The 11,757-nt window shown below is 41.7% G+C and overlaps 1 protein-coding gene across 1 annotated transcript in view; it reads left to right on the plus strand.

Moving 5' to 3' along the window:
• The window catches only part of tub (TUB bipartite transcription factor), a 25,325-nt gene extending 19,026 nt beyond the window's left edge, over window positions 1-6,299 (plus strand). Inside the window, exons 7-12 of the mRNA XM_008290417.1 lie at window positions 1,662-1,853; window positions 1,995-2,107; window positions 4,102-4,216; window positions 4,805-4,903; window positions 5,034-5,205; window positions 6,166-6,299. Coding sequence (XP_008288639.1) covers window positions 1,662-1,853; window positions 1,995-2,107; window positions 4,102-4,216; window positions 4,805-4,903; window positions 5,034-5,205; window positions 6,166-6,299 — 825 coding nt within the window. The remainder of the gene's footprint in view (window positions 1-1,661; window positions 1,854-1,994; window positions 2,108-4,101; window positions 4,217-4,804; window positions 4,904-5,033; window positions 5,206-6,165) is intronic.
• The last annotated feature ends 5,458 nt before the right edge of the window (window positions 6,300-11,757 follow it).

An 11,757-nucleotide genomic window follows, 5' to 3' on the forward strand; every position in this document is an offset into this window, starting at 1 on the left:
CAGATGAGAAATGTGGGTTTATTTTTCCCCATTCCAGGTGTATTATCGGCTGGCAAGAAAAAGGATCTGAAGTCTTTGGAGTTACATGTTTTTGTGCATGAATTGTTCATAAAATGAGAACTAGTCTGAAGTATAGACGAGTACAATGGGCTTCATATAACGATGCACAAATGAGCCTCTTATGTCTGTACTGAAGACGACCATTAAGCATCCACAGTGCTCATGGAAAAAGTAAGTGAAAGCCTGGATTTAATAAACGGTCGAACCCTCCTGTGGCAGCAATCATCTCATTTGTTGTAGCTGCAGATCAGACCTGCGCATCGCTCGGGAGAGATTTTGGACCGTTGCTGCTTACAACGCTGCTTCTACTTCGCCATATTGTAATGATGTCTGGTGTGAACGGCCCTCCTGAGGCCGTTTCACTGTGTCTGTATTGAGTTAGGATCTGGGCTCTGCCTCTGCCTCTGCAGAAGGTAGATTTTCTTTGTTTGAAGTCCATTTGCTTGGATGTTAAAGGTTATTGTCCTGTTGCGTCACACAGCAGCTGACCAGCAGCCGTCCCCACAGCAAGATATCATGATAAACCTGGGATTGAATTTTAATTAATTCATATTTCATCAGTGCTGTAGTGTTATAAAGTGTTCAGGAGCAAACTTCAAACATGTAGTGATGTTATTCTGGAGAGCAGCAGCTTCCTGTGAGGTTTCCTGCCATGGACAACGCGCTCCATTGAAATGATTTGTGTACGACAGACTAATGAACAGAAACATTAATCCTCTCCAGTGATCGCTCTCACACTGTAACTGTGTTTCTTGTATTACCACAGCGAGCATTTTGCCTTCTGCTTCTGGCATCGTCTTCGCCGGGCACCCACTTCTGGAGAGAGTGGCCACGGCACTAAACCGTCTCTGTTTATAGACATCGTGTCTAACTGCGGATTGATCAATACTCCCACAAAACTCCCTGGCAGAAGAGATATGGCATCTCAGTGGGACCTTCCTGGCTAAATACAGGACAAACAAATGGATAAAAATCCTTCCAGCTTTATGCAAATCAACCATTTTTGATCACAAGTCCTCTGAGATCTCTTTTCAGAGAGACACGGTTCACATCAGTAAATGCTTCTAGTGAATAGCAAACTAAAAATGTGTGAGTCATATTTGCAAGTCAAAGTAGCTCCAACCCACACCTCCAGGTTTGCTACCTCCTGACTCCAATTAGCTTTTGTTGATGTCATTAGCCTGGAGGTGCAGAAACTTTTTCCATGCGACACTGTCACTGAATAATACATTCAGGATGGAGAGGAACAAGACAAAAACACTGACTTGTTTTCTTCTTAACACAATATGCTGTAGCTTAGATTACAATCTGACCGTATATTAATACAACACACAGCCTGTGGTGTGTGTACACGCCGTCATGATAACCATCGCTTCTCTTTGCTCCTCGGTCGGCTCTAATCATTCCCTTCACTCAACTCAATCTTCTGTCTCTACACCAGCTCCTTATTTTAGACACAGTGTGCTCATTCCAAGTCTCTGTAGACGGTTTGATCTTCAGACTCATTACTTGGTTTTAATGAAGGTCACCTGTAATGCATCACTCACCAGTCCACCATCTCATCAAGGGTCTGGCCCTGAGTGGGCTGTTTGCTCCTGCAGGAGGTGGCCTCAGCACCCACTCCACCAGTCAATGAACCCGCCATTGACGTCGATGACCTTGAGGAGTTTTCTCTGCGACCCGCTCCGCAGGGGGTCAGAGTGAAGTGCAGAATCACCAGAGACAAGAAGGGCATGGACAGAGGCATGTATCCCACCTACTACCTTCATCTGGAGAGAGAGGACGGCAAGAAGGTGAGAGGGCTCGGACAGGTTCACCGACATGTTTTCGTGTATTTCAATGAGAGAAGTGCAAATACTTTCAACCTGTTTTAGTCCACTGGAAGCTCTGTGTGCAATCTGTGCTAATTTAGTGTCTGTGCTGGTTCGTCACAGGTGTTCCTGTTGGCTGGGAGGAAGAGAAAAAAGAGTAAAACATCAAATTACCTCATCTCCATTGATCCCACTGATCTGTCTCGAGGTGGGGAGAGTTTCATCGGTAAACTGAGGTGAGTCCTCGGTGGCTTCGCTGTGAGAGATGTTGAATGCTGGACGTGTTTTCTTGTTTTTCCCCCCGGCGGTGCTACTTGGGTTTAATCTTTGGTTGCATTTACTGTTTCCAGCCCCATTTTTTCATTTTTAAACTTGAGCCTCTATGACAAAAAACTGACAACAGGCACCTACAACAGGTTCAGATGTTCTCAGATGCAAACCAGCATTCAGTACAAGTACTTCATGTCCTGAACTCATTTTGCTAAATCAATGAATTTGTTCTGTTATCGTCGGAACCTCTCTGCAATTCATCACTCGTGCTAAAAAAAAAGAAATGTTCTTTTAAAGTTTGAGGCCAGGAATGGTACAAAGTGAGTAGGAACATAATCCTCAGAGACAGCTTCAAGGCCGCGTTAGCGGCTCAATCTAAAGTCCGATGGAGTTTAATCAAATATGGCTCCCTGTAGCCTTTTCATCTTCACAGCCGGCCTGACCATTGGTCGATGCGCCGCTCAAACCTCGGCAATCACAGTCCTGCTTGAATGATAGAATTCTAAATCTAAATGAACAGTGACCTTTCATCTGGCGCTGCTCAAGAGTCTTCAAGAGAGCTTCTCTAAATGAGGTTTGGAGCATAAGAGGTATACAGGCAGCTATTTAAAGCCGTGCCTTGAAGAAAAAAGTGATTAAATGGTTCTACCTATGATGCCACTTTCATGTACAGCACTAATGTAAATATAAGTGAGAATTACAAACAGAGCAAAACGAGACAAATAAATGCTTCATATCAGAGAGCAGTTGGTGAAAAACACCTTCAATATCGAGTTGATTTAATATTTAATTCATCCTGTGAACCACATATTGGTGGTAATTGTGCTGTTTAGAGAGTTGCTCACTCTGTGGTATGATGTCGTACTTGTCTCATTTAAACATGTCATGAAAAAGGATATCTGAGAGTAACACTTAGAAATGAGGTTTACAGTCTGATGCAGAAGTGACCAGTAGTTACTGACTCATCATATTGTGTAGATCTGTACAGCTCTGACCTCTGGGGGTTTCTTTTTTCTCAAGCACATCTCACAGATCGTAGATCAAAGTGCGATGTGGGGAGTCCGGGGCAATGCCTCAGGCTCTCTGTTGTGTTCTTTGAGATGTTGCTGAGACGTGTTCGTAACGTACAGCTTTGCAGTTTTAGAGTTTTTTTTGCAAAGTAACATCCGGATGAATGCCGGGACCGAAGGTTTCCCAGCAGGACGCTGCATCGAAGCAGGATGATCGATGTCATACGGCATGAAATCAAATCAGATCCAGTTTATTGTCATTGTGCTGTACAAACAGGATGAGAGAGCGTTTCTCCAGGATCCAAAAACTAGAAGCAATTAAATAAAGAAGTGTTTGCATATCCGGATCAGCTGTTCAGCGTTCTGACAGCTTGTGTTGATCAATCTGGAGGTTCTTCCTTTAACGTTCTGGAAACGTTGATGGAGAGGGTGTGAGGAGTCTCTGACAACGTTCAGAGTCCTGCTGGAGAAGTTCAGAGCGGCCTGTCTGTCATGCATGTGATGTCTCAGTGGTTTTAATGTTGTGGCTGATCGGTGTATTTATAGTGCAGCGTTGACCCCAAGAGAGGCTGAATTAGAAATTAGATTAAAGATGACAAGAGCAGAGAAGCATTTTCTTCTGTTTACATGGTTATTAACAAACAGTTTAAGTCACTTCAAGGCAGCTAACAAGTCTCAATCATACGCTTCAATACCAGGTCTGTGATCAACACTTTGAGTCCGTCAACAGTCAGCATTTCACAAGTTAGTCATGAGCTGGAGCTGCTCCTGTTGATCTGTTGTTGTTAATTTAGCAGCTCATGTTTCTGCCTGCAGGATTATTTACAATCACAGAGTCTGGACACACTGTAGCTATGCAGGGACACACTGGAGAATAAACGTCCTTTAAACTGCTTCTCATGGGTTGTTTCACTAATCAGATTATTCGGTGTGCCGTGCTTTCTTTGCAGATCGAACCTCATGGGAACCAAGTTCACCGTGTACGACAGCGGCCTGAACCCCATGAAGAGCACCACCAGCCTCGAAGCTAGCAGTCTGCGTCAGGAGCTAGCAGCCATTTGCTATGTGAGTCGGTCAAGTACAGTTCTCACAACAACGGCGTTCCAAAATGATTCAAACTACTATGAAGTTATTGTTTACATGATGTGAAGTGATGTCATTTTTCTCATAACCCACCAACAATAATTTAGGATCAGACGTTTAGATGATCACCAACAACAACAACACAACAGAATATGTAGGTTTTGTTTTGTTTTGTTTTGATAAATACAACACACAGGTTCATGTGTGGTGGATACACAGAACAAAGCAGGGAGTCTGGGTGCTGCAATAATCCATTTAACATCAAGTTATCAGCTAAAGCATGAATCCAGTAGAATGTCTGTGAAGGAAAATGAAATTAATTGCGTTCTGAAATAAATTTCCATAATCCACAATAACATTTCCATCATTAGGAAAGCTGTAGCTGTTAGTTCAAAAGAGAACAAGCATTCTTTGTTTTATCAAGTTCAGCTACAGAAGACAGATAGAAACATGTGAACTGTGGCTTTTGTCTATGTTATATCGCCCATAATTTACATTTTATATAATAATGTACCATATAATACGTTGGTATTTTGTTTTTTCAGCACAGTTTTTATCTTTTCGATCCAGGAAACCAATGTCTTAGGATTCAAAGGACCTCGCAAGATGAGCGTCATCATTCCCGGAATGAACATGGACCACGAGAGAGTTTCTATTCGCCCCCGAAACGTATGTGTCACCTAATTTCTCTAACGGTCGCGTCAGTGCCGACCAGTTCGACCTCTTCCAATACTTATGCAATTGATCCGATATCGATGCTTGTCCGTGCCCGGAGCTCTTCTATTCTTCCTCGTTGCAGGACCATGAGTCACTGCTGGCCAGGTGGCAGAACAAGAACACAGAGAGCGTGATTGAACTTCACAACAAGACGCCCGTGTGGAACGATGACACACAGTCCTATGTGCTCAACTTCCACGGCAGAGTCACTCAGGCTTCGGTCAAGAATTTCCAAATCATCCACGACAACGACCGTAAGTTTGGTGCCTGGAAACTGTTTTCTAGAAGGTTTGGTGTTATAATATAGAACAGGGGGGATAGTAGGTAAGAAAGAGGGAGAAACCAGGTCTGCTCTTGCTTTTATTTTCCACTGTTTGTCTGATGATAGTGATCAGTATGGAGGCAGACAGGAAACAATAAGGGACCAGAGAGAGAGAGGGGGGGATATGAAATGCAACAGAATGAACAAGGATCATTGAACAACTTTATGGTTTTATTGGAAATTTTAAAAAAGCAATTTCTTAGAGAAAAATGCAGCTCAATGCAAAATGTTACACACTGAGGTCTGTGACACGTTTTAATAAAGGAGGATTGTTCTGGGTTCAGCTACACAACAAGAACGCTCATTTCATTTACTTTGTGAGTCGCAGCCAGAAAGGTGCGAGTCAGACGTAGATTTTACATCAGAACACTCAAATTCAGGGCTGCAGGGTGGATCAGTGGTTAGCACCGTCGCCTCATAGCAAGAAGGTTGCCGGTTCCTGGGATCTTCCTGCGTGGAGTCTCCATGTTCTCCCCGTGCAGCGTGGGTTCTCTCCGGGTTCTCCGGCTTCCTCCCACAGTCCACAAACATGCTGAGGTTAATTGGTGATTGTAAATTGTCCGTAGGTGTGAATGTGAGTGTGCTTGGTTGTCTGTCTCTAAGTGTAGCCCTGTGATAGACTGGTTACCTGTCCAGGTGAACCTGCCTTCACCCTAAGTCAGCTGGGATAGACTCCAGCCCCCCACGACCCTAGTGAGGATGAAGGTGTAGAGATGATGGATGGATGGGTGTTTTGGGTTCTTCATATACCTTTCACCTGTACTCATTCAAATCATTGCTACACGATGAGTTTTTGTTTTAACAGTGAGTTTCCTCGATAAAGAATAAAGAACACAAACTAACACAGAAGCAGCTTTCATGCAGCTTCTCCTGTGCTTCCTCTCCCCTGCAGCCGACTACATCGTGATGCAGTTCGGCCGCGTGGCAGAAGATGTCTTCACCATGGACTATAACTACCCAATGTGTGCCCTGCAGGCCTTCGCCATCGCCCTCTCCAGCTTCGACAGCAAGCTGGCCTGCGAGTAGACCCCCAGCCTGGAGCTCAGTGGAGAACTGGTCCACCTGTCCTCTCAACAAGGGCTGCTCATGTGTCCCCGAGGCTGGTTCGAGATCTCTGAATCTCCCAGCACCTTGGAAGTCCTGCATATCCCAAAACGCTTCATGGGCCTCAAGTTTTAAGTGTGTGTCTGGGGGAGGGGAGGGTGGGGGTGGGGCGGGACCTCAGGGTGGTCCTGGTCAGTGGAAGACAACAAGCACAACGAGTGATGGAAGATCCAACTGGTTTGTTTTGATAACTCTGGTCATTTTGTACGGTAACAGCATTATAAAAACCAACACTGTTCCTTTACGTAGTGCTTAGAGAAATTTAACATTTCTTTATCTGTACATTATAACTAACAGTTACACATCAGTACGTTTTAAAGTTGACTGGGTTTTATGTAATCTACCACATAAAGAAAAAAAACAAACAAAAAACTCTTCCTCGAGCATGAATACTGTTTATATAGCTACTAAATTAAAAATAACATGCACGCCACAGTATATTTATTTTGTTATTTACATATTTATTAGATGTTAATTTTGTTTTTCTCCTACCTTTTGCGACAACTTCGGCAGTATTGGCTCCGTGGAGCCACAAGCACACAATCCTCATTAGAGATATCACTTTTGTCGACAGGAAACAATTCGAGACTCGGACGTGAAAAAGGGAAGAGGCGTGTTACACAGTGCTGTGTACCGTAGACGATATTGTGTCACAGTGTCATATATGTGAATGTATAGGATGATGGTGCACTTTACTTTGAAGTCTGTGGTGGATGAGATATAGCTGTACATACTTTATTGTGCCTTTGAAGACTAATTCCAGTGTTAAACTTTGGCCGTGAAATGAGCTGAGCTTGAATTGGTCTTTGCATTTCTTGCTGTCCTCACATGCGTCGGAGATTTCTCCCTGTAGCGACTCTGAATCCAGTTCTCTGATGCAAAGTTAACTCAGACTGACTGAACACCGGGGTTGTAAAACCTCCGTAGATAAATCTGCAAAGTGTGCATCATAGGACAACGTTTCCGTCCTGGTATGTTTAAATTACATTTAAAGGCCTACGATACAAAGGAGATCAGTATTTATTGACATTGTTCTGTAAAGCAGATACAGCAGACATCCAAGGCACTGCTTGGAGAAAAAAAACAACACAACAGTACCGATCACAGATTGATTTACTGCCAACAAACACATACAATGTGAAACCACCGCAGCTCAAACACATTTTTCATCTCTTGCTTTACATCCTTGATTAATTTTATGCTCCACTGAGGTGCAGTTTGAAACATTCCTCTTCTGACTGGCAGTAGGTTTCTATATCACGTGGTTTATTGCTGTTCACATTTTTACTCAAAAATATTACTCCTCTTGCTCCTTATGGGGCAGTGTCCTTTCTCAAATATATGATAGTATTTTGTATTTTATGACCATTAAAAAAGAAAAAAATGCTGAATGACGGCAAAGAACAATCTCTGATACCGCTATTGTTACTGTGGGTTATGAGGAAATCTTTATCAAATGTGCTATTCTTGTACTCAATTGTGTTCTAACTATTTTAAATTTCTATTTTAAAACTGTTGATACTCTTTGCTGTAAAGTCTGCTTTTCATACATGTGTCCAGGAACCAAAGGTTCTTTCACTTTTCTGTTTTTAGTGCTCTCGTCGTAATGTACAGTAAATGGTGTACAATTTACTGTGGTGGTATAAACACAGTCCTTTGTTCATGGAAAAAAAAATAAAATTACAGTAAGTCAACATATGCATTCTCTTTTCTGGGAAAAAAAATCAAAATAATTTGCTGTGTTTTTTCCTTTAAAAAAGAAAGAAATGTGGTTGTTGGGTCCCTTAGTATAGTATAGTAATATTATAGTATACTATGATATAGTAATAGTATAGTAATCGTATAGTATAGTAATAGTATGGCATAGTAATAGCATAGTATACTATGGTATAGTAATAGTATAGTAATGGTATAGTATAGTGATAGTATAGTAATTGTGTAGTATGATATAGTAATAGTATGGTATAGTAATTGTATAGTATGGTATAGTTATAGTATAGTAATAGTATAGTAACAGTATAGTATAGCAATAGTATAGTATGGTATTGTATAGTAATAGCATAGTGCACTATGATACAGTAATAGTATAGTAATAGTATAGTATGGTATAGTATAGTAATAGTACGGTATAGTATAGTATAGTATACTATGATATAGTAATAGCATAGTATAGTAATAGTATGGTATAGTATAGTAGTATAGTAATAGTATGGTGTAGTGATAGTATAGTAATTGTATAGTATGATATAGTAATGGTATAGTATAGTAATAGTATGGTATAGTAACTGTATGGTATAGTAATAGTATAGTAACAGTATAGTATGGTAATAGTATAGTATAATATGGTATAGTATAGTAATAGTGTAGTAACGTATAGTATGGTAATAGTATAGGAATAGTATAGTATGGTATAGTATAGTAATAGTATAGTAATAGTGTAGTAATGTATAGTATAGTAATAGTATAGTATAGTAGTAACAGTTGTACTAATGCTGTAAAATCTATTTTAGTTTTGTCAGATCATTTGGATGTTTAAAGGAGACTGACACGCCAACTTGTGCATGTAGAAGAACATAAACTACACAGAAATGCTTTATTTGAGATGGAGAACCACTACTGTACTACGAACAAAAAGGCTGCACGGCTGTTAAATTCAGTGCTTTGAAGAAACTGCGTGTTTCCAACGTGGCCTCTTAGTTAACTCTGTAGGAGCGGCGGTGTTATACGCTAAGCCGATCCATTGTTAAGTTCTGCTCTGGCACTCTCATCACAGAACAGTTCCAGCACTGCAGAGTGGTGCATTGCAAACAGACAGATGTTAAATCCTGTGGCGACTGTCTGCATTGTGCATGGCTTCTGGAGGCTTCGCTTGTGTTTCTTTGTCCTCTTTGGATGATCCAGTTTTCTGCATTTTTGTCAGATCAGAGAGGAAACACTAATCATGGGGGCTGTTGCTTGATTTTTTACAAATGCATCATCAGCATGTTTTTTTCCCCCCCTCTGAGACTAAGATGGATCTGTTTGTCCCTGATCGTCTACAGATCTGCACAACAGGAACGCTCATTTCATTTACTTTGTGAATCACAACCAGAAAGGTGCGAGTCAGATGTACATTTTCTTGTATTTTATAGCAGAACACTCAATTCAGGGTTGCAAGGTGTCTTGAGGGTTCTCCGGGTTCCTCCCACAGTCCAGAAACATGCTGAGGTTAATTGGTGATTGTAAATTGTCCGTAGGTGTGAATGTGAGTGTGCTTGGTTGTCTGTCTCTAAGTGTAGCCCTGTGATAGACTGGTTACCTGTCCAGGTGAACCTGCCTTCACCCTGAGTCAGCTGGGATAGACTCCGCCCCCCACGACCCTAGTGAGGATTAAGGTGTAGAGATGATGGATGGATGTTATTCTGATCTGTCCTTGTAGAGAGGATGACAAGAGGCGCTGGTCTGTCTGATGATATGTTTACGTCCCTTTCTCAGACTGCACTCCGTCCATGGCAGCCGGTGTTATTGTCATTAGTCACATCTGTGTGATATCCACATGTGTGTTTGCTGAAGGATTGTTTTGGATGTTTGCTGCAAAAACAAAGTTATTGAGAACAAATGCAGTTACAATGCAAAATGTCTGACAAAAAAACAAACAAAAAGACGTCCATCGATATTTGGTTTTAAAAAACAAATGTTTGTTTAGAAACTTTTAGTTTTCCGGCTCTGTGTTGATTGTAACAAGTATTGAACATTTTCCGATCCTTGTGTAAGAATCAGATTTTCTACTTTCTGCCATCTTTTGTTGTTTCTCAGAAATATTGAACCTAATTTCCTCGAGCGAGGCGCATTGCTCACAGCTGAAGTTAGTTCCCGATTCTCTCGCCGTGGCAGCCGAGTGTTCCTGTGCAATTAAAATGAATCCAGGTCAGAAGACAGATTTCTCTGCAGCGTTTAATAAGGTGTAACTCAATCACAGCAATCTCCAGAGGCAGCAATGCACAAAGCAGCTAATGACTTAATTTTGTTTTTGTTTTGTTGGTATTGAAGATACGCTGCGTCGTAGCAGCCGAGGGTTTTCTCACAACACATATTTTACTGCTCTGGTTTGTATTTCTAAATCTTCTTGCTCACATTCACTCTGTATGCCTTCTTTAAAAAAAAAAGAGCAGCCTTTCCACCACAGCCTCCACCTTCTCCACTGTCTGCAGGCTGGAAGCTCCTTATTTCTATGGTAATTCATGCTGGGGGTTATTTGCAGTGCTACCTAGATGTTATTTGTCATGTCGCTGTGCATTCGACACCGTTACGCCACATCACCACAATTTCCATAGCAAGCATCCCCAGGAGTATAACCACAGTGCACCACCGGGGGGAGCCAAAAATGGCACGAGAGAGTGAAGCTGCTCTTAAATCAGGACTTTCATTTGCAGCGAAGCCTCGGTTCTCAGTTTCTGCTGTGAGCGCTCGTAGCTTCTGTGAAATGTGCGACATTCTGGCTTAAAAATATATATTTGAACCCTTGAAAGCCGTTCTAGTTTAAAGAAAAAATAAAAATCCAATGAGCAGCCACAAACTACGTATTGCTCCTCAGTTCTTTAAATTAAAGGCTCTTCACACGCACACAGGTTCTTCTAATTAACCTGAGTGATTGGACTCATTCTCATCTGCTGACCCAAAAACAGGCTAATCAGTGAGAACACTTGTGTGGCTGAGTCATGGGTGTACACGGCCTTTCAGATTCTATGTCCCAGAGTGTGATGCATTTCACAAAATGAACAAGAAAACAGACGTGTAGGGAGCTCGTTTATTGAAAAACTACAATTTTAACTGATTAAACGGTCCTGGTTCAGTGTATTTCCAGGATGAAGTGGGAAAAAAAGCATTGACCTGTGGCTACATAGAACGCCTAACATATGTAGAACCGATGCTACATCACTACATGTCCACTAAAATCAACACAAGTGTTACCACCAGGTCTGTAAATGGTGCAGCTGCAGATGTAGAAATTTGAATTATGTGTGTCCAAACTTTTTACACATTAAGTCATTAAGTCTTTATGATATATTTTTTAAATTTAGACTGGAAAAAGGTCGTGACTCGATAATCAGACACTAAATGTAAAACCTTCTTCTATGTCGTTATCAAGGCTGTCGGATTGTCCAGACGGAGGTCCAGATACGAGGAGGGCTTGATGCTGGAAGGCTCATTAGTTGTTCATTATTGTTCATAGTTGTTATAATAACTAGTGTGTTGTTAGAACACTACGCTGGACTTCAGCCTAACTGACCGGTGCGACTGTGTACGGACACTTCCACCCCGGGGCAGCGCTCTGACGGGGTGGAAGTGTCCAGAACACACAGGCAGTACTTGGCTGCTGATGCTAGTTTAGTTAGCGCTC

This window comes from Stegastes partitus, unplaced genomic scaffold (assembly GCF_000690725.1).
Source record: "Stegastes partitus isolate 25-593 unplaced genomic scaffold, Stegastes_partitus-1.0.2 Scaffold672, whole genome shotgun sequence".
Taxonomy (NCBI): domain Eukaryota; kingdom Metazoa; phylum Chordata; class Actinopteri; family Pomacentridae; genus Stegastes; species Stegastes partitus.